The 22,785-nt window shown below is 43.3% G+C and overlaps 1 protein-coding gene, 1 long non-coding RNA gene and 3 other non-coding genes across 5 annotated transcripts; 1 reads left to right on the top strand and 4 right to left on the bottom strand.

Annotated features, from left to right (window-relative positions):
* Nucleotides 1-2,622: 2,622 nt before the first annotated feature.
* LOC136649155 (uncharacterized) lies at nucleotides 2,623-6,885 on the bottom strand. The gene is made up of 5 exons (XR_010794371.1): nucleotides 6,725-6,885; nucleotides 6,199-6,368; nucleotides 4,635-4,746; nucleotides 3,521-3,625; nucleotides 2,623-2,750 (listed from the first exon to the last, which is right to left on the bottom strand). It is a non-coding gene; the product is annotated as an uncharacterized lncRNA (long non-coding RNA).
* On the bottom strand, nucleotides 3,376-3,468 carry LOC136650662 (small nucleolar SNORD12/SNORD106). The gene has a single exon (XR_010794477.1). It is a non-coding gene; the product is annotated as a small nucleolar SNORD12/SNORD106 (small nucleolar RNA).
* Nucleotides 6,452-6,544, bottom strand: LOC136650660 (small nucleolar SNORD12/SNORD106). Its single transcript, XR_010794475.1, has one exon. It is a non-coding gene; the product is annotated as a small nucleolar SNORD12/SNORD106 (small nucleolar RNA).
* A 99-nt stretch (nucleotides 6,886-6,984) lies between the features above and the next one.
* On the bottom strand, nucleotides 6,985-7,077 carry LOC136650661 (small nucleolar SNORD12/SNORD106). Its single transcript, XR_010794476.1, has one exon. It is a non-coding gene; the product is annotated as a small nucleolar SNORD12/SNORD106 (small nucleolar RNA).
* A 5,225-nt stretch (nucleotides 7,078-12,302) lies between these two features.
* On the top strand, nucleotides 12,303-22,469 carry LOC136649022 (retinol dehydrogenase 10-like). Its single transcript, XM_066625405.1, has 5 exons — nucleotides 12,303-12,758; nucleotides 17,059-17,157; nucleotides 18,291-18,436; nucleotides 20,310-20,441; nucleotides 22,382-22,469. Exons 1-5 carry the CDS (start codon nucleotides 12,303-12,305, stop codon nucleotides 22,467-22,469), a joined length of 921 nt encoding a protein of 306 aa, XP_066481502.1.
* Nucleotides 22,470-22,785: the final 316 nt, after the last annotated feature.

The following is a 22,785-nucleotide window of genomic DNA, read 5'->3' as shown; positions in this document are numbered from 1 at the left end:
AGGCCAAAGCAAGTATCTCAGCAAAAACATATGCTCACAGCACCCCCTGCAGACTAATTAAATGCAAATCTTTGCATTCTGTGCCTAGCAACTAATTGAAAATATCTTGCACCCACCTCTGAAATAAGAATTCCCTTGGAGATATAATCTCTGCATACAAAAGTCCACAGCATGAAATTGTACCCTTTTGTTGTAATTAACTTACTCCCCAAACCTGTTTTCAGTCCCAGAACACCTGTAGAATATGGGGATCTTGAAGAGTGACTGACATGGTAGGCAGAAAGTTGTGCAGCCCTTCTAGGCAATGGTGAGCAACACCCAGTAGGTGCTCAAATGGAGCTCAAGCAAGAAGTAAAATCAGCTCATTGAGACCTGAAAGGCTTTTAAGCATGGCTGATGGAGTCTTGGTGCGACATACAGATATGCAGTTACCCATTTTGTACAGGCCACTACTGGGGGATTTTGACAGCAGCCTCTTCATAGACATGAGCAGATAACACTCACCTCTGCACAGCTATGTTTCAACTGGCTTATTTCTACAGATCAAGCCACTAATGGCCCAAACAGGGCCAGGAACTGCAGGGGCCAATAGAAAATCTTTTTAGTAGGGCCCCAGGTTCACTGCCAGTCTATAGAATTTGGTGAAATGGAAAGCAATTACCCTAGCATGGGCTCCAATTGGCTTAAGGATAGCAGTGGGCACAGAGACCACAGCATTGTATCTACACAGGTAGCAACCCCATTAAGTACAGACTAGGCATAACGACCTCCTGCATCCCTGCGCTAAAATATTTAGATTTCTATACCTTTCCTCAGGAAAGGAATAAGAATTGGACCCAGGCTAGTTTGGATGTGTGCAGTTTGTGCTGGGGTAGAAAGCTTACAGACACTACTTATGAAACTTTTTAGTCTGAGATAGCCCCTCCCCCATGATTTCAACAGGATTTTACTTGAGTCCATTTAGATTCATGGCCTTCACTCTGATGTTATACATATCTGATTTTTTTTTATAAGAGGGAAGATTTGGATTTCTTTTGGATGTTCTTGTTAAAAGATTGTTTCCATTTAAGTTTTATCCGCCCCCCCCCCCAAAAAACAGCACCAGGGCATGAACATCTCCCTCCACACCAAAGGACTCCCCCTCTGCCCCCCCAAAATTGAATTTGAGTAATTTGCAAATTATGGCACTAGAACAGCGAGCAGGCTGGACTAGCAAGAATATCTCCTCACTGCTGCATTGGGGGGGGGGGGTTTAATAGAAACCCCCATGCAGAAATTGTCACTTCAGACTCTGGGTGAGAGTCCTCCATACTGCTACATGTGGCAGCCAGCAGTCATGGGAATGTGCATGCAATTCTCCTTGTGCCTGCACTTTTCCTTGACTAGTCCAGTCAACCACTTAAAAACTGCCATGCGTAGATCAGGTTGGGGCTCTATTTAACTAGCAGTGAGCCACAAGGATGATGGTGAAATGAGAACATCTTTATCGGTCAGCTGTGTCAGGTCAGGTCATGAACAAGCATATGAAGATAACCAGAGTGGGAGACTACTAGTGACCCACACAGTTGCTGTTCTACTTCCCAGAACATGCCAACTACTTCAAGTTTTTTGGGGAAAACACAGCTCATGTGCTTGGTGTATAGGGAGATGTTCATGCACTGGTGCCATTTCTCAGAGGCAGGGGCAACTCAAGCCAAACTCAAGCGTACGTAAAGCTTATAACTCTCCTTCAACAAGATCATTCTAAACAGTTACCTTCTCTTTCCCCTCCCCCACCCCAAATCAGATGTGGATGTATTCATTAATGAGCAACTTCAATGTGAATCCACGCAATGCAATATACACTTGCCAATCTAATACGTGGCTGGACCTGCCCTTCTGGCACACTGAAAGGTTCCTTGCTTCTACTCCGCTTTTAGAAGCAGCGCAAAACTATTTGACACATGAGCTATTGCAGATGTGCAACCATAATCGGGGAGGGGGGTTGATGTCTTTCTGGTAAACATACCAGGAAGCCAAAAGCAGCAAAGCCTTTTTGCCCCAGCCAGCTGGGTGGGTTGAATTCCACTCCCCTCCCATTGATCTACTACATTAAGCCATTTCTGCCCAACATTGCATATATGCAACAAAGATCAAATGTGTACACCTGTGGGCTGGGCTGAAATAGGCATGTGGATGAGTACTATCATTATAGCACTGTTTGAGAGGAACACCAAGATGCCTGGTCCCTCCCCATGACACTGCCTCCCATGGGACTCCACTTGCTGGGTGCCATGAAGGGTGGCGTCAACTATTCTAGAGAAACAAAGATAACACTGCAGATGAGCATGGCACAGATGCAAATATGCTACATGCAACCATCCTGAGTAGTAGATCGATTCTCAGTGATCTACTTCTCCCTCCAGCTCTCCAATGCTTTAAACATAGGCCATTCCCAGACTCCAATACCAAAGTTACTTTTAACTAGACATGCCAGGGATTGATCCTGGGAGTAGATAGTTTAAAAATCCAATTGAAAAAGTCTCTGTGGCTCCACCTGATAAGTCCCGAACCTGCTTTATTCTTTATTCCATCTGCATTATGACTAGTAAGGAATGTCCATGCAAACTTGCCATTGTGCAAATTGTATTTATTGTACAAAACTCTAAAAACTAGGATTATTTCCACTTCAAAATATTCATCTCTGTTGCTCCTGTGGGAACACCTTGTGCTTCAGGCCAACCATAAGACCACATTGAGACTCCTTGAACCTGTTAAAAGAAGCCAACAAAGTATAGCCATCTGTTAGATGTAAGCAGTAGTTATCTAAGGAGTTTAAAATCAGACAGTTCAAGTCTGCCAAACCTGATCTGCATGGCAGCAAAAGTTTTATTCTATGCACTAATGTAAACCTGGTAGACTATGCTTTCCACTTGGTATGTTTCAGGACATGGAGAAATGCACTACCCTACACCATGTACCATAGACGCTTCCATCTGTCCCAAAATTCAAGCAGCAATCCACATCTGTGCCACTGTAGTAAAAGGCCTTTAAATGCAGGCCACTACTATTTTTCATCTTTCACAACAAACTATTTCAGAAACCAAGGCTGTTCCCCAAAATTATGCTCCAATACTATAAAAGCCAAGGTAAACACTCATATGGCCATAGCCCAATATTACTGTTAAAGAAATCTTCCTGCAATTATGGGCTCTTCTACTCAAAAAATCAAGAGGGCAATGATCTAAGGAAAGCTGCCGTGTAGTTTTTTGGTACAACTGTCCTTGTACTTTCAAGCCAAGCATCAACATTTTATGAACACCAGTAAGCCATGTTCATTAAGCAGCCTAGACAGGTTTATACTAAGTCAAATTACAAAAGCATGCAATTTGGACATCAGTGGAATCAGACCATCTGGCTAGAACACAGGTTTTGTCAGCATTGCCGATATGATGGGGAAAAAAGATTTAAGTCATCATGTACCACTGAATGACATTTTCACAGTAGCCAGTCACGTTTTTAAATGAGGATCTGATTTTACCTTGCTTAAGGTTTCCAAGAACTCTGGTAGGAAAGGATCTTAGAACCACCCATTCCCATGTCATTCTCTCAGACACCCAGTGTAAATCAAGGTTTGCTGCAAAATCTGAAAAAACAGTGGCATATTAAATATGAAGCAAGTATTTTCATATCAAACAGACTGAAAACTTCAGCTAAGCACATATCAAACTAAGAGCACGCATTTAAAATATGTAATGTAATGTTAAGTCAAGCCTGTGTAGCTAGACTTTATGGACAAGCAAAGATTTAGCCTTTCACAAAGAAGACTATTTCCACTTGGGTAGTACTTAGAACTTTGAATACTTCATACAAGAGGTCCTGCGCAGAAGAGACCAGCATGTCAGAAAAGGCTGAGTTAGCAATCTTCTCCCTGGATGCTAGCTTCCTATGGGGAGACAGTTTCTATATGGAGATGCAATCAATCACAAAAGACCCTTGTCCAGACTAAAATATAACAGGCTAGAAACACATTTGCCACCTTATTGGGAACCAGGTCCACAGCCATTTCCTAGTCTTAATCAAACCAACTTGTGGGTTGGGACCACACGGGGGGGAGGGGAGTTGACAGCACTGTGGCCCTTGCAAATACCATTTTCAGACTGTACTGTTAAGAATAGTAATTTGTATCTTGGATGACATCAAGCTTACTGGATGTTTTGGAGGAACTGCTTTGAACAAGCCTCCCCCGTAATCTTCAGTGGTCCCCTCAGACTATTCAGTTGCCAGCTCTTACCTATCACAGCTTCTGACTTGCTTCCATCTCACTTTCAAAATTGTATGCACACTATTACTATGCTACCACTGGACAGGAATACAGAAAGCATCAAAGGCACTCCCTCAGTTGCTGGGCTCTTGCCAGAGAGTCTCATATTGCAGGCTGGGGATTGAGGCAATTATGCTGTTGAGTTCTTGGGACTCAACAGATGCAGGGGGCATGCAACATGCCAAAGCCAACAGTAATGTATGCTCCAGTTACCTAGAGAATCCATAACAGTATCTGAACTGGGAACTCCCCTGATCACAATGCACCATTCCCAAGATCACAAAATTGTGTAGTGATAAAATCTACTCTTAAGAGTAGGCAAGAAACTTACATCCTTTCTAGATTAGGTTCAGAATCTGCAACAAAACAAGTAGTCCTGTTATTTTAAGACACCCTCTCATTCAACACGCTATGCCTCAGTGTTTCTGCTTCTCTGCAAGATCCTAAAACAAAGCAGAAAAATTGAAAGTTATAAACTTCATTCCCAGTAGACTGCCATACAGATTGATGCATCAGTTGAAGACCCTGGCCTACACAGTTCACACTCTAAGAATATGGTAAAGGTTTTGGCCATCACATACATATTTCTGACACACTAGGGAAGAGACAATCCAGATCACATTTTGCAACCACAATCATGCTTATACTGACCTCTGCAGAAGTGCCTGTGTCTTGATATACACAAGCTAACAAGAAGGAAACCCACGGGAAATTCATTTTTACACCTTTCCTCACTGCTTGGGCTGCATTCTTTTTTTAGCTAGGGAAACAGGCAGAAGTGACATTTCTAGCATGCTCCCAGGATGATTTATTTTAAAATGGAGGTCAAATAGTGCTGAATGTACTTTGCGGTGTTATTGCAATGTTTATCTTATTTTCCTCAGTATACTGCTTTTACAATCTCCAGAATGCATGGCTTTGTGTGCCAGTTCAAAACTCCCTCCTTGCCGTACAAAATGGTTGCAACCAGTTTCCTCAGAGCAGTCATAAGGTAACATTGCTAAATACAAGCAGCCATCTTTTCTAGCTTCAAGCTCGCCAGGAAAAATTCTAGCATGGCTAGCAGGCTAGAAGCTAAAAAAGAACACGCCCCTAGTATGCTAGGAGCTAAAACAGCTCTCTAGCACTTCTAGTTAAAAAAGAAGGCAGCATTAGAGGATTGACTAGATCAACTACTATGCAAATCTCCTGAGGTCTGCAACCATCAATTTTCTGCTTACGAGCACTTCACAATGTGCTAACATGTTATATAACATAGGAGTAGGGTTTTTAATCATTTTCATAATTATTCAATTCAATGTTTTAAGCAGCAACCCTCATCAACGCCATGCGCATCTCAGCCCAAGCTTGCCTGCCCACAGACAGTTGGCTCAGGGCAATGCAGAGACAAGCAACACAGAATTCTTCCAACAGTCATATTTCACTGTGGGCTACAGAAGACTGCCATGTGGGCTGAAGTTAACCAGCCATGGCTTAAATATCACTTGATCTAATCTCTCATGGAATGCTACTTCTGTTATGTACTCTGCTACAAAGCACAATGTATCTAAAAAGCATATCATATGCAACTGCTGCACACAAAATATACATGCTCATTTTTCTTTTTAATATATGCAGAAGGATTGGGTTCTTACTCGCATGTATTCATTTTCAACACCCTATGCTTTTTGTACTGGGGCATGTTAAACATTTGTTAGAACTGTAAAACTTAACTGAGTTCTTAAAAAAAAATCAGTTAAATTAAGAGCTTGCCTGCATTTATAAGATAGCCATTTCTAACACATCTGGATTAAACACTATTTAATATACATATTGGCAACTAGACATCATTCAGACAATATCACTCAAACACAGACAATTGCTAACTGATGTTCAAAGCAGAAGCAGAAACTCACCATTCCTCTCCAATGGCACCAGCACAGTCAATTCCACCTAGCTTCAGGTAACTGAACTGTCTCTTTCTGCCTAGCTAGCTTTGTAGCAATGAGCACCATATAAATGTGGTATCATTGCCTTGAAGATATAAAGCAGAATGTAGAAAGGAGGAGCTTCATTTTTCATCATTCTAAACATGAGACAGATAACAGGCAAGGGTTAATACAACTTACTCCTGACACACTTACTCCTCCCTCCAACCTCCCCTCTGTAACTGGTGCAATCAGACAGATACTGGCTAAACAGTGAAGGTATCAACACTTCCGCTCTGATGGGGAAAAAAGTTTGGTCATCATTTACACCAGTTAAGTAGACCCACTGGTCTATGCATAGCTAAGGGGCTGCAACGCACCAGGTGTTGCAGAGAGCCTCACTGCAGCATGCAAGCAGCCCTTCCCCTTCAGAGGCATTCTAGGCAGTGGGTGCAAAATGGAAGTATTCAAACACATTTGCTAACTGGTGCTCAAAGTGGAAACAGAAACTCACCATTCCTCTTCTATGGCACCAGAACAATTTATTCCACCTAACTTCAGGTAACTGCATCTTCTCCTTCTGCCTGGTTAGCTTTGTAACAACAGGCACCATATAAATGTGGTATCATTGCCTTGAAATCATCCAACATAGAAGGGAGGAGTTTCATTTTTCACAATTCTAAATGAAGGAGACAGATAACAGATAGCAGGACAAGAGTTAATACAGCATGCAGAGGCACTTACACCTCCCTCCAAACCTCTCTCTCTCTCTGCAAGGGTGCAATCAGACAGATACTGGCTAAACAGCAAAGGTATCAACACTTCCGCTCTGATGGGGAAAAAAGTTTGGTCATCATGTGCACCAGTTAAGTAGACCAGCAGCATAGCTAGAGAGGGCGCAAATCACTAAGTTTTGTAGGGAGCCTCACTGTGGCATGCAAGCAGTCTCTCCATTTTGTTCCCACCACCTGGAATGGCTCCAAAGGGGAGGGGCCACTTGCACGCCAGTGAGGCTCCCTGCAAGATTTAGTGCTTTGCACCCCTTCTAGCTATGCTACTTAAATAGGCACCAGGGAGAAGGGGCTGCAAGAGAGGGCAGGGCACTTATAGGTGTACAGCGTGTGGAAGCAAGAATGAAAGCAGGTAGGCTTGGAAAAGCAGGTTGTGCATTTTAAAGTGGTCCTGCAGAGCCACATTAGAGGAGTGCAACTGGAGAAAGCAAGGACGTGCAGGAAGGCCCAGGGCAGCAGAGCCTAGGAAACAAAAGCCTCCTCCTGCCAGGTAGGCCGCAGGGCCCACAACAGCAAGACCAGGCTGTGGAGCTGGAAGGAAGACGCTGCCCATGAGCAATATAGGAAGAAAGAGGACAAGAGGAGTGAGGAGAAGCTGATGCGGACCCCGAATGGGGGAAAGAGACAAGAATGAGGCCGATGGGGTCGGATTACTTCGCGCTCCCACTACCTTACCTCTTCGGAAGATCGACGGAAAAGAACGTTCAGGCCCTCGCGACCTTCTTATATAGCCAAAGGGGCGCCTTAGTGCGCAGGCTCGCCTCAAAAGTACCATGGGAAATGTAGTCCTGAGAAGCACGTGGCTCAGCACTTCCATTCAACCTCTGTTGCAGTCTCCTAAAGTGTGTGCCATCTGGAGTGTGTGAAACCTGGTTGGCTTCATTGTAGTTGGCTGATGAGTGAAGCATGAGTGGAGTGAAGCCGATGAGTGCAGCAATTGGCAGTGGGTAATAGAAGAATAATGGTTTGGTTGAGTTTCTGGTAACAAAAAAAAACCCACAAAGGGGTGTTTGTGTTGCAGGATCAGGACCTTTGAAAATCAGTAAGCCTGCGATCCAGTGCGTACTGTTCAACTCAGTGGGGCTTACTTCTCAGTAGGCATGCACAGGCTTGCACTGTGAAGGCTGCAAACCACATTGTTTATCTACCCCCCCACCCCCACCCCCAAATGGTATGATTTAGTGCAGTGGTTCTGCACTAAACTTTTTAGCACCAGGACCCACTTTTTAAAATCTGTCAGGACTCACCAGAAGTTATGTCATGGCCAAAAGTTACATCATCAAGCAGGAAAAATTTTAATACCCCTCCATAGGACAAAAATCAAATCAATCCAATCAATTAAGCAATTTAAAAGTTTACAATAAGTATAAGTTTAAACATTTGTTTAAAATAAAGAAGAACCCTCTCAACCCTCCCAAGCTGTTCCTGATCTGTTTAAAAAAATTTCCCAAACATCCCAAAGGCTGCAATCAGATCCACACTTACCTGGGAGTAAGCACCATTATTGTTAAAAGCATGTACATAGTGGCCTGTTAAAAGTACAGATCTGTAACCTTTCCCAAATGCAGACACATGCCATGGTAGCATGTACATGGTAGCCTAATGTATTAAAAAAATACACAATGAAATGAAGGGGACCCACCTGAAATTGGTTTGCGATTCACCTAGTGGGTCCTGATCCACAATTTGAGAAACACTGGTTTAGTGACAAACAGATGTTTATTGGCAAGAATGTTTATTACAGCTTTCATCTTAAAGGAGGTAAGCAGTGATGATGATGGCACCTGCTCTCCGTAGTGCACATAGAACATACATCAAGCATCATTGGCAGTAGTCTTTGCACCAAAAGTTATATGGCGAAAGTGCAAATCATTTAAAAGAGACTTTCAGGAAAGAAAACCAGTTTTTAGAGGGGAAATGAATGCAAAATCTAAAATAAAGGGGAAAGGATTCCGATCACAGCTTCTGTCCTCCAGCTCAAGAGAGATTTGTATCACAGAATACAATGGAACAACTCATACTTAATCTAAGAGTTGGTCTTTGTTCTTAATCTTCTTAATCTATAGTTGTTAATTTATAGTTAATCATATTAATCTATAGTTGGTCTTTATTGGGACCAACTGTAGTAGTAACTACAGCATTGTATCAGTGGCAGATCCAGTGTTTGTGTTGGGGGGGGGCCATGAGCACTCCCTTAACTCCAGAGCCAGGTCAACTAGGTGGGTAGACTTGGGCTCCAGCCTGGACTTGGAGCCCAGATCTACCTGCTGGGTAGACCTGGGTTCCTAGTTGAGCTTATGGCCTCCATGCCTGTTTGCTGGACAGGTAAATCTGGGCTCTCGCCCAGACTTGGAGCCCAGAATCTACCTGTGAGCTTATGGTCTCCATGGACATTTTCTGGGTGGGCCACCTGCATTTGGACTCCAGATCTACCTGCTGGGTAGACTGGGGCTCCTGGTTGAGCTTATGGCCTCTGTGGCCATTTGCTGGGCAGGTAGACCTAGGCTCCCGCCTGGACATAGAGCTCAGATCTACCTGCCAGATTCCCATTCCAACTCAGCTCCATTGACCACAAATACCCCATCCAGTGGGTGTTCCCATGGCTCCTGACCTTGCTCCCCACTGGTGCGACAGTTGGGGAGTGGATCCACCCATGATTTGAATACCACCTTTCTCACTGACTTTCACAATACATTGTGTGAGTCTTACAGACTCAAGGCAGTTCACACAGGCAGGCTATGCTAAACTCATCTATATTTCAAATGAGTTTGTCTACAAGCACTTGTAGAGCCTTTCACTAATACAAGGGTGCCCAAACCCTGGCCTGGGGGCCACTTGCGGCCCTCAGGGACTCCCAATCTGGCCAGTGGGGAGCCCTCAATCTCCAATGAGACTTGCTGGAGCCTGTACTGGCCCAACACAACTGCTCTGAGCGTGAGGGCGATTGTTTGATCTCTTGCATGAGCTGTGGGATGAAGGCTCCTTCCACTGCTTGCTGTTGCACATCTGTGATGCAGCAGCAGCAGCAAAGAAAAGGCCAGCCTTGCTTTGTGCAAAGCCTTTTATAGGCCTTGAACTACTGCAAGACCTTCATTCATTCATATAAGTTCCATCTCTAATATATTCATTTATGTAAATTTATTCAAATGTAAATTAATTTTTCCCCGGCCCCCAACACAGTGTGAGAGAGAAGATGTGGCCCTCCCGCCAAAAAGTTTGAACACCCCTGCACTAATAGATGGAATCCTTCATGGCGTGATCATCTGGTATTGCAGGAGCAGCTTCATTCAGGTCAATCATTCTTTCCTGGAAGCTGACTCTCCATACTCCTCCGCATTCCTGCAGCATCACATGCAAGTCCATCACCCTCTTACAGTGAGGTCACTACAGCAACTCCTCCTGGCTCTGTCCTCGAAGGACAGCTTTATCAGCTTATTTCAACCTCCCATCCAGAATTCAACCAGGACCACTCCTGCTTAGCATTTTCAGACAGGCCTCAGCTCCACCACCAGATCACACCTTGTGCCCAACAATTAATATTTACTAGGCAGTTTGCAAGTTTTCTAATTACACAGACCCCTGAAGCTGTGGGAAGAATACATGACAGCAAGCTCTTGCTTAAAGTTGTCAATAGGTTCTTGGAAACTGCATCTTGTAGCGAAACTACTCATAACAATATCAAATTTACCATGGGCTAATTGATATACATAACAAGAATTAAGTTCCTACAGCGACAGGTGTTTGTGTCTGGTGATTAAGAGCCCAATCCTGAGCTGCCCGGAGCGCGCGGCTGTGGCAGCACCAAAAATGGCTGCTGCCGCATCCTGCGTGTCCAAGGCAGCCGCTGGTGGCACCTCAGGAGAAGGGGACTTTTGTCCCTTTCCCCCGTGTAAGCACAGTAGCCCCGCAATGGGGCTACTTGATTCACTGCCAACCTTTCGGTCAGTGGTAAGTTAAAATCCTCCGTGTCAGGTGGCGAGCCCAACACAGAGGCTTTGGATCCAGCGGTCCTGCCTCCCTCCCTCTCCCTGCCTCCCCGACCCCATGGAGGTCCCGTCTCCTTCCCTCCCCGCCCCCTCCCCCCGCCTCCCCAACATGCCTCCTCCCTGTCTTCTCCCCGCCTTCCCCCTCCCCAGAACACCTCCTGCCCGCCTCCCCCCACATCCCCGCTGACCTCTCCACTGCTTGGCGGTCTGAGCTCAGCTGCTATTCTCCCCCTCCCCAAAGTGGCTGTTTGCAGAGGTCAACCCATCCCTCCCAACTTCATGTCAAATTCATTCCCACAGCTTTTTGTGCGTGAAAAACAAGGAACTTCAAGTTGGAAGTACAGCTCTTTAAAACACATTCCTGTGAATGTGTAGTTTGATTGTTAGTCTAGTTCTGTTAACAGCAAATCACGCTTTGGGGCATGACTTCTCCAAGGCCTGACAGTTCTGCTGGGTCTCTGCACTGGGTGCAAATGAAGGATCCAAACACACTCACAGTTCAATCCTATTCTTTGCTGGTGCTGGTGCAATTTGCGACGACTTGTGTGTAAGCAGCGCTGGTAGGAAGGCCAGTGCAACCAATGCTGCATCCTGACCTGCAGGATACAGGTGGAGGTGAGTGATGTGCTGAGTGGTGCAGGGGTGGGGGGAGGGTGGAATGGGGGGGTGAGACAGCCCTGGAGGTGGGGTGTGATCGGTGGAGGAGGCTTACATGGGCTTCTTGGACTTGAACTAAATAGCTGGCACAGATTCAAGTAGCCCCACTGAACAGGCTGAGACTTGACCTGGGAAAAGGGAAAACCATCCCCTTACTCCAAAGAGACTTCCAGCCTGCTCTTAATCTCCACTGAGTATGGCATAGGTCACTTGGCCCAGCTGTGCCAGTGCAGGTTAGGATTGGGCTGCCCATTGGACAGATCTATCCCCCTTCAATGAGGGTTGATTAGACTGAGGCATGATAGTCCATAATTCAGACATGAATCTGAAAGTACCCCATCATTCAGAGACATGACGGGTAATCTCCTCTATGAATGTGTATGCTGAGCTTATAGAAACTTTGTTTTTTTATTCATTTATTTCCTGGGGCATGCTAGCAATTCTTTCATGAACAAGAGTTTTGGCATTTCTGACCAATTGCCTTCATTGTTATCCAGATTCCACTGGCTTACTGGTAGCAGTTGCTATAATCTCTTAATTCCCAATTTCCTCATAAATACAGCCTTTTTGGATAGTTTGTTTGAGGCTGTTTGATATTCTAGCACTCCAGAGTTTACTGCTATCATCATCATCATCATCAGTACAGAGATCTGAAACAATGGCTGTGTTTGTAGACTTTATTATACTCACAGCGAAAGTCTTTGGATATATCCTTCATTCCGTTCTGCAATGGGTAAAGAAACCATCAGAAAAAAAAGTCACTAATGAAATCTGCTTGATAACAGGTACAGCTAGTGCAACTGGTATTGGGCGGCTTTTCGCATTGGAATTTGCCCGAAGGGGAGCAACCCTTGTCTTGTGGGATATAGACCCAGAGGGTAATGAAACCACAGCTCGGGAAGTCCGCAAGCTGGGAGCCAAGGCCTATGTCTACACCTGTGATGTAAGCCAGAAGGAAGAGGTCTATAGTGCTGCTGAGAACACAAGAAGGGATGTTGGAGATGTCACAATTTTGGTCAACAATGCTGGTGTTGTCGCTGGCAAGCCCATCCTGCAATGTCCAGATGAACTGTTGGAGCGGACTATGAGGACTAACTGCCATGCACACTTTTGGGTAAGTGTTGATCTGTGCACCAGAAACGGGAATCAAGCTTCCAAGTGAGCAGAAGTGAATTGGGAATTGACAAATCTAACAGTTCCATCTTATGCATGCAGAGCTAGCCCAGCTGTCAAGATATCTGCCTCCTAGGCTGGTACCTTTTTTTTGCTTTAACTTTTGGATGGGGGTTAAATCAATAAACTTCTGTGAGCCTCCAGCGCTGAAAGTGCTACACCTTCTTCAAGGCTGCACTTAGAAATTCCAGCCCAACTTTTTCTTCTTCAGCCAAACCAGATTCTCATGCTTTGCAGTCAAGCCCTCTTATCTTAGCCCAGCAAAGTCAACTGAGAAGCTTCCTTTTTAATCTTTTTGTTTTGCTAACACAGCCAATTGATCTGAGCACCAGGCCAATCCTGCACAGCTAGATTGAATTGGCAGGGTGATTGTGTTAGAATTAAAAAGCAAGGGAGGCACAGAAGGGAGCAAAATTATGGGGGGGGGACTTTCATAATTTCCCCCCTCCTGTGGTTTTGAGCCCAATCCCCCCACACATGCTCTTTTTAAATTTAAAAAGTCTCCACTGAAAGTGAGTAGAAAATGGGATTGGACAATATTCACTATGGACAACTTGCACAGGCCAACACACATTTTGCTTCCTTAAATGTTACACCAATTCCTGGGTAAATTTGGGGTGCCGATTCCAAAAATAGCATCTGTTTTGCCCTATCATGTCTAGTTTTGGAGATATAGTATAACCTCATTAGTGAATGGTTCAAGCAGCTTCCTCATGACCTCCTCATAACCTCATAACCTCACTAATGAGGTTATATTATATCTCCAAAACTAGACATGATAGGGCAAAACGGATGCCATTTTTTGAATTGGCACCCCAAATTCATATCAAACCACCATAAAGTTTGGGAAAAACTTTTCTGACCCTCAATTTTGTAGGCCTGTGTTATCAAGGGATACTACTCTTACTTCCTCAAGGCCGGTATGTCTCCAAATATCAGCTGTTGGGGTGCGATGGATATCAGAAGGGTATTTGCCTTCATGCCCTTGTGGGATCTTCGCAAGCCATCTGGTTGGCCAGTGTGAGAAACAGAATTCTAGATTGCATGGATCCTTGGTTTGATCCAATAGGGCAGAGGTACTCAAACTTTTCCGGCCAGTGGCTCCCTTGACCCTCATGGCTGTTGGCCATGACTCCCCATCATGTTCCTGAGGGCTGGAAGTGACATCATTAAACAGGAAGTGTCCAGAAATATTAACTATGTTAAATATATTAAATATAATATTATAATATATTTATTATAATATTAAATGTTAAATACATATTAACTATATTAATATTAATTATATTAATCATATCATTAATTAGATGCAGATCTTAAAAATATATTATTAATACACAGCAATATACATGCTTTATAAATGATCAGCTGCTGATCACTGTTGGAGACAGGATGCTGGAGTAGGTAGATTTTGTCTGGTCCAGGAAGACTCATTTTTTTAACTTTGTAAGCATACCAATAGAATTGTTTTATCAAATGAACTTTGTGAACATCCAGTCTGACCAACATTACACACACACACACACACACCCACCTGTGGATCCCAGTCCAACTAGTCATTTCTCCCATTCTCCTTGGATAGGATTGAATCCTTTATTAATTTAATGAAATTAAATTTTTCCAGCAGCTGGTGGGGAAAACAAAAATAGACCATGAAAACATATCAGAGCTGATATCAGCAGCCACTCTTGCAGCTGAGCAACTCCCATTTCTTCTGCTTTAAAAAAAAAGCGCAGATGATGGGCAGAAGTTGGGCTCGTATTCTGCCCAGGGGTGTGACTGTATCGCTGCGAGAGGACATCCGGTGCCTCCCCTTTGAGTTCTTGGCACTGCCCTAAAGAGCCACGCCTCACAGTTTGAATAACACTGCAATAGGGTTAGGTTCTTAACTTGGAATTGTTTAGTCTAGGACTACCTACAGTCCACTGAAAAGAGCTAACCATGGAGCAACAATTCTAAAGCATCCTGTGCTCTAACATTTCTCTGTTGGAACAGTTGTTTGCATCACCTCATTGTTCTCTGGAATAACCATGTTCAGTATGGCGATACCATAGTCTTTCGAGACTGAAGGTTGCCAACTGCCATGGCTCTATCTCTTAGTCCTGAAGTCAAACATATTTATTAATAAGAGTTGGTGCATAAAGGAGTTCTACAAACTGCTACGTGTTGGAATGTTTCATTTAGGTGCTGCTTAAAATGAATCCCCTGCCCTGGTGCGGACAGTAATTCTGCAGGAACTCATTCTGAAAAGCAGTTTATCGGTCAGGTCTCCTAGAACATGGCCTGGCACTCATTAATCCTACTTTTCAGAACAGAGAAAAGATGAAAAGACAAATTGAACTGAGGGTATTTTAAGAGGATTGAAATGAAAACTAATCTTGTTATGCTTGTTATCCTTGTCACATGTGCCACTAAAACCTGGACATTTCTGAAGGAACTTTAAATGGGCATTAGTGTTTATAATCTGAGCAGGAACAGACGGAAAAGGGAAAGAGTGGACCAGAGCTTAGTTGTAGAGCAGGCGCTTTGCCTGCAGAATTTCCACAGATCGTACCTTTTTTCACCAAGCAAACAGTACAGCCAGAAACACCAAAATGTTCCCTTCTACATACATAGAATCAGTGGTGTAACTAGAGGGGGATGCAAAGCACAACGTTTTGCAGGGAGCCTCACCGCAGCATGCAAGTGGCCCTTCCCCTCTCCTCCAGAGCCATTCTGGGTAGGGGGAGCAAATGCTTCCGTTTTGCTCCTCCCCTATCTGGAATGGCCCTGAAGGGAAGGGGCTATTTGCATGCTGTAGTGAGGCTCCCTGCAAAACATAGTGCTTTGCAACTCCCCCAGCTATGCACTGCATAGATTACATGATTCTGGCAGTCTTGAACAAGAAAAAGGCTGTTGATGCTACTGCAAGCAAACCCCTGGACTGAAAGTCCCAGTTGGGTGTACAGAGCATTTTATAGGAACGTGCATCTATATATTTGCAACACCTGTCTGCGTTGAAGCGAAATTGCCATGTGGAATGATTTTAAAGAGGGATTGGGATGATGGTTCAGGAAAAAAGGGGAGTTGGGGCAAAACTGATTTACACTTCATGCTGATTTCCCTCTTAGTCAAGTCTCAGCCCCCAAATTCAAAGGGGTGTGTGTCACTAATTCCTACAGTTTTCCTTACCTTTCAGGACAATGACAGGTGTCTAACTCTCTGTGGCTGCCTGTTTTTGACAATATTGGCAGTAGGCAGATGTTGCCAGTACAAAAATTAAACTGTAGCTGTATGTAAAACAGTTTGTATTTCCTGCCCTTAGCAGATTATATATTTGTGCTGAGTCAACTTAGGCTGGTCTAGTAACATTCAAGCTTTATAATTCCACAGAATCCTTCCACCTGATGAAGAGTTCTATGTGATATCTAAGATGACATCCTTAAGCCCAAACCATACCTGCAACTTTGTCCAGATCTGCTCCATTCACATGTAAAGCATGGGTTCATGTTCATATATGTAAAAAGCAGGGGTGCGTTGTGATTTAAGGTGCAGTAGGGGACATGGGCTGAGCCCAGGGGATGCTAAACCGTTTCCCCTGCTCACAGCTCTCCACCATCCTACTGCCACTATTTTTTCCATAGGTATTTTTCCTGTCCCATCCAGGATCAGACCCCAGCTGAAGGAAAAGTATGCCCTTTCCTAGGGATGAACTGCACAGTAAGAGCAGAGTGGGGGAGGGGGTTAGCTCCTGCCCTGTCCACATCCCCTTTGACCCTATAAGTAGCACCTTCCGCTTTCACTTTACACATAAATGGGGCAGACTTTGGTTTAAAGATGCAGTTCTGCTACCATCACATGTAGTTTGAACCTAAGCTGGGGCATTAAGACCGAAAAATGCTACTTACCTAGTAGCAATAAAAAGAGACTTGCTCTTATATTCTGTTAGCTCTTTTGCAGATCTTGGAATGTTTTATCAGCATCTTTCAATTTGCAATTGTGGGCACAATCCTAACCCCTTATGTCAGTGCTTTCCACAACTGGCATAGCAGTACCAATGGGACATGTGCTGCATCCTGCAGTTGGATATCACTCACGGAGGCCTCCTCAAAATAAGGGAATGTTTGTTCCCTTACCTTGGAGCTGCGTTGCCCTTATGTCAGTGCTGGAAAGCACTGACATAAGGGGTTAGGATTGTGTCCTGTAAGACATGGCAGCTGCACACAAATAATATTATCTCCCCTTTTTTTCTCCCTTTGCAGACTGTCAAAGCTTTCCTTCCACAAATGATCAAGAAGGGTCATGGTCATATTGTGACAATAGCAGGATCACTGGGACTTTTTGCCGCAGGTTGCGTAGAGGTCAGTAAATTCTTATCAATAGAAATATAATAATATATAACTAATCTCTCTGATATAGTCCCTTCATTTTAACTGCATGTGTGCATTTACCCACATTTATAACCTACCAATCGCAAAGACCTGGGATCACTAACAATAAATTTTAAAAAATTAAACTATAATGTTACCCCAAAGGCAATGAATCACCTGCAATAAATTAAAGGGATCATTACTACATCCCAATGACACATCTTATTCAAACAGAAAAAAGCAGATAATTAGATTTATGTTTAAAATGCAAAGTACTGTTTCACTCATCTAGTCAAATGAGAATGGGTGTACTATATGGAAAAGTATATTTAAAGTGCAAAGTAGATTGGCAACATTCCATCACACTGTAGCAAACAGAAAGCTTGCTGAAGAGGGTGGGAAAGCTTACAATGAAGAGGGTGGGATTACACTGCTAGGATGAGATTATTTTCCAAGGCTGGGGTAACCTGGAGCAGATTTAACTCTCACCCAAGCATTGTCCTGATTCTGGATGGTCAAGACTTTCCTATCAAGGACTCCACAAGGGGGTGAGATGTGTCACCATGGGCCAAACATGCAGATAAGTATGGCAGCCCCGAAGTCCTTTCAAATACAAACCTTCCTTCCCATCATGAATATGTCAATTTGCCTAGTTTACATATCTCAATCATCTTTCCACTGGTTTCTTGTCAAGGCAATGTACAGATCCATAAACAAGCATTAAAAATCAAATAAATCAATAGAGAGGAAAGCAACAATTGTTAAGCTGTCTGGTTCAGCCCAGAGTTCTCCCATCTTTAAATCATGCCCTGGACTGATACAAGATGAGTAATAAATAGCTAGTCAGAAGAACTCAATTTCACTTGAATTATCCACTTTGCTGGTAGGATCCATTTTTTTGTTGTTGACGTAATGTTACAGTTTTTCTCAACATAAATTCAAGGGACCATCTTGGTTCAACACACTGACTTGGTCAGGAAACTTACAGCACAAACCTACACATATTTACTTGGAAGTAAGTCCCATTGTGTTCATTTCCCTGTAAGATTGCAGCCTTAGAATCTCAAGCTTTAGCACCCCCAAGAGAGAGGATAATTATAATAACTGTGCCTTGTTTTCTGCAGGATTACTGTGCTAGCAAGTTTGCTGTGGTTGGATTCCATGAAGCTCTTAGCCATGAGCTGAAAGCCAAAAGAATAGATGGTGTGAAGACTACGCTAGTGTGTCCTTTTTTCATTGACACTGGAATGTTCTGTGGCTGTAAAATCAGGTAAAAAGTACCTCACACTCATGCAGATCCCACCCATTGCAAATACACCAGATCTCAGACATGTTAGGTTCAGTTGTACATTGGAAGCTTTACACTGGATTCAGATGGGATTTTTTTTCCTAGCAAGTGATATCACTAGTTACCAACTGATGAGAATCCAGAGGGATAAGATTTTCAAAGGAAGCTGCCTTAAATAATCTGTTGGTTCATCTAGCACAGAACTCTCCACTCTGACGGACAGTGGTTTTCACAGCCCTGCTAGATTTTTCACTGCTGATATGGGTGATTGGACCCAAGACTTGGCACATGCAGAATCTGTGCTCCACTACGGAGTTTAGCATGATGCGTCAACCACCACCAGATTTCTGACTAGCTGCACAATTTAGTTTGAAAACTTGGTGGCAACAGAGTTCAGGTGGATTTGGGCAACTTGGAGCAAAGAGGTAAACCCAAAGTTGACATCAGATCACTTCTGCAGATTTATGAGTGGCAATAACTTTAGGTTTGTTGCAAAAAAGATTACAACCTCCCCTTGTTTTAATTGTATTCAGTGCTTCTTCCTAGGATTAGCTTCCAGATCCTAGATAGCGAAGTCAAGAGCAGAACATTATTATCATGAACACATTAAGTTGCCTTAAACTGAGTCAGTCTCTTGGGCTGCAGAAGTCTTCCAGTAAGGGGGGAGGGAAGGTTTGGGCTTCCAACTTTCTGATTGCAAAGGTGTTGTTGCACTTATAATATAGGGATTTGAGAAGCCATGGGGAGCCTGGCTTCCAATCCTTGCTTAACTGTGACATGCGTTGGACTTGTAGCTGCTGTCCTTTTTCCTCAGTGACATTTTGTAGGGATGAAATGAATTGGGAGTTGGAGACCCTTTGCATGCTGAAGAGTTCTAGAAAGGAACACCAACAGTAGATTTCCATGACTCCCGTGTATGCCTCTGGAAATCAACTGAGACACCTGTGAACAAGCTAGGGTTCACATACAAATAGAAACAATATTCTCTGAACTCAGTTGTGGCTACATCATGCCTGATGTTGTTGTCAGCCAACAACAACACTGCCATGGATTGCTCTTGGGCCTTTGTGGTGATACAGAATATATTGCAAGATGAAATCTGAAGTGAGACTTGTGAAACACTGTGCTTCACTAGTTTTTATAGCATCCCCCAACGTATGTGGTGTTTTACAAACAAAAGCAAAACAGACAGGTCCCAGTCTCTAAAAGTTTACAATCTAAGTCTCTAAGTAGGGGGAGAGAGAACAGGACTAATGTTTGCTTATGCAATTTGAATTGTTCCCAACGATTGCCTACCCTTCCTTGAATTGCCAAAATGCTCCAAGGAGAAGGTGCTTGTTCACAGTATTTATGGCAGAATTTGTTCAGTTATAGCAGTACCTTGAACTCACCTTGTACAGAAAAGAGTCAGCAGATCCCCATTTAGACTTCTTTGTAGCAATTCCACTCTGCTTCAGCAGTTCATAGATTTCAAAAATTAATCACGTTTAAGTCTGTCAGTAAGACTTCCTTGTTCTGGAACATTATGAATGAATCATAAGCTGAGATGGAAGGAAAATGAAGGAAGGCGAAGACAAAAGGATCATACCTTTGTTCACTGCTCCAATAGCCAGATAACACCATTATTTCCTTTCAGTAAGAAAGATTCTCATGCATTTTTGGTGCCAGGACTCAGTCAGACATCACTGAATTTGGGGGAAGCATCTGAAGAAGTGGGTGCAGAATCCTTACAATGTCAGTGTTTCTCCATTACAAAAGCAAGCCTCTAGGATTGTACTTGTGTGTGTATGTGTGTTTACCCCATAGAGGCTATTACTGCCTACGCCCTCAAAATATTTGCTTATTTCTCCACCAGGCAAGAGCTGGAAGCCCTAGTACCTCCCTTACATCCATCACAATGTGTGAAGGCAGCAATGCAAGGGATACTTCGTGATCAGCACTTAATCTGTATCCCCAAAGTGATATACTTAGCAGCCATTTCAAAGAAGTAAGTTACCATTCGGGAAACGGCAAGCATGTCAATTTCTACCACTGTGACTTCTATGATGCAAAGATGACAGGCTTATTGAAGAAAAAATACGTACCACACACTTTAGGCAAAGGAAGAGCGATAGGCTCAATGTTCACGTAGTAAAATGAACATTTACAGGCTAAATATGTCTTGCCTGTGTGTTAATTTTGAATGTTAATTTAATGACTCCTATCTACATGCATTTAATATATAGCCACTCACTGACTACAGTCACAGAGTCCTTGACTTAAAGAGGGAGATGTCACTGCTATAATTCACAGTGAAGGAAAATGTGTGCAGACAAAACTTGATATTAATGACTGGTCTCTGCCATTTCAGCCATCACGGATGGTAAGCAGAAAATTTGGACTTCTCTGGATAGATCATCAGTTTAGCTAAATAGGAATACTGATTTGCAAAGGGTTACGCCAACTGTAGGCTGTATGGTGAACTGGACTGCAAAGAGATTTAGACTGGAGTCAGGCTATGGCTTAGAGCAGTGTGTCTCAAACTGAGTCAGGACCCACTAGGTGGGTCACAAGCCAATTTCGTGTGGGTCCCCATTTATTTCAATATTTTATTTTAATATATTAGACTTGATGCTACCATGGTATATGACCGCATTTGGGGAAATGTTACAGATCTCTACTTTTAACAGCCTACTATATATATGCTTTTAACAATGATATTAAATGGAACTTACTCCTTGGCAAGTGTGGGTAGGATTGCAGCCTTGGATTGTTAAAAATTTTCCTGCTTGATGATGTCACTTGCAGTCATGACATTACTTCTGATGGGTCCTTCATTCTAAAAGTGGGCCCCGGTGCTAAAAGTTTGAGAACCACTGGCTTAGAGGTAAAGGGGCCCTTCTGCTAATGCAGTGATTTTCAACCTTTTTCATCTCATGGCACAATGAGAAGGTACACCATCAGTTTTTTTAACAACTGACAAACCTCATCATAATGCCAGACTGTGGTTCACCCCCTCCCCAATGACCCTACGAATATATGAGCCTCTCCCAAACTCCCACGGCAGATTAATTGAAAATCACTACATTACTGGAAAGTACCATGTGCCAATTGAATGGTTCTTTCCAACTTAGTGGGGGAGAGTTTTGCATGAGAAAAATAATTCCCCAATAGTAGTACAGTCCATGTTTACGAGAATCCACTTTTATGGAAAGTTACCTGTGCCCTGACAAAGGCAACCCACCAGGCCAGCAAGATTTATCCTTTTTTGCACTTGTCAAAAAGTGCACAAAATTTGTCTCCTTTTGCTGCTATGGGAAGCAAAGCCTTTCTTGAACTACTTTCAACCTTTTGTCCAACCTCGAAACTAAAATAGTGGCAATATCTCTCTTTTTGGAACTTGGCTGCTGTATGAAAGGGCTGCAGCTCATCTTTTTTTTGCATGCAAAAGGTCCTAGGTTCAATCCCTTGTATCTCTCAGTAGGGCTTGCAAAGATCCCTGACACAGATCCTGCAGAACCACTTCCTGTTATAGTGCAGACAATACTGAGGTAACGGACCAGCACTCCAACTCTGTACTTAAAGGAAGCTTTGTATGTTCATGTATGAAGTGAATATTCAGACACATGTTCAGAAGAATTCTACAGATTTTCTGGAATGTCACATTATGTGCAGCTGAACCAGCAGCTAAGTAGGCAGGATCAGGCAAGATTTCTGAACTGGTGCTATACTGAAGTTTCAGAACATGAATTTATAGCAGCGCTGCAAGCCACAAGGGAGCCTGGGTTCCTCCTATTCCAGGATCCTTCTGACTTGCAGAGGGCTGGAAAAGGAAAGTATTTGTGCTCACCCTAAATGCTTTGCGATCTCCCCCAAAATACTATGTTAAATAGTCATGATGCTTTTAAAACACATTGCACTTTTTCTTCCCCCCCCCCCTTTCTTCAGCCTCCTTCCATGGGATGTTCAAGTTCTTATTCAAAAATTCCTGGGACTGGATACATGCATTCCACAGAAAGAAGATGTTCACTATTGAGCAGCTAGAACATGAAGGCTATAATGTCACAGAACAGCTGTTGGAACAGAATTTCTCATTCCAAACTCAGATACAGCTGGATAAGACCATCCATGGTGCCTGGCAGGAGATACACTGAAACAGTTTTTGTTCAGTAGGCAAGTTGCACATGGGAATCTGCTTTGTGAGCACTCTCATCTTTCAAACAATGGGAAGGCAATTCCTCTTACCATTTGTGCACATCGAGAGATCAGAGTGATTTAATATGCAGATACAACAGATAGAATCATTTTATTAATAAAAATTAAGTGATTCTTGTAGAGCAGGGATGCCCAAA

This window comes from Tiliqua scincoides, chromosome 4, assembly GCF_035046505.1.
Source record: "Tiliqua scincoides isolate rTilSci1 chromosome 4, rTilSci1.hap2, whole genome shotgun sequence".
NCBI classification, from domain to species: Eukaryota; Metazoa; Chordata; class Lepidosauria; order Squamata; family Scincidae; genus Tiliqua; species Tiliqua scincoides.
The sequence above is the reverse complement of the archived record's forward strand: the minus strand, read 5'-3'. Positions and strand labels throughout refer to the sequence as shown.

What these genes read in the sequence shown, in the direction of transcription:
- LOC136649022 (XM_066625405.1), top strand. Translation starts at nt 12,303, where the DNA reads ATGGCTGTGTTTGTAGACTTTATTATACTCACAGCGAAAGTCTTTGGA. An exon ending in ACTGCCATGCACACTTTTGG is followed by an intron (nt 12,759 to 17,058) that starts GTAAGTGTTGAT and finishes CTCCCTTTGCAG; the next exon opens with ACTGTCAAAGCTTTCCTTCC. An exon ending in TTGCCGCAGGTTGCGTAGAG is followed by an intron (nt 17,158 to 18,290) that starts GTCAGTAAATTC and finishes TGTTTTCTGCAG; the next exon opens with GATTACTGTGCTAGCAAGTT.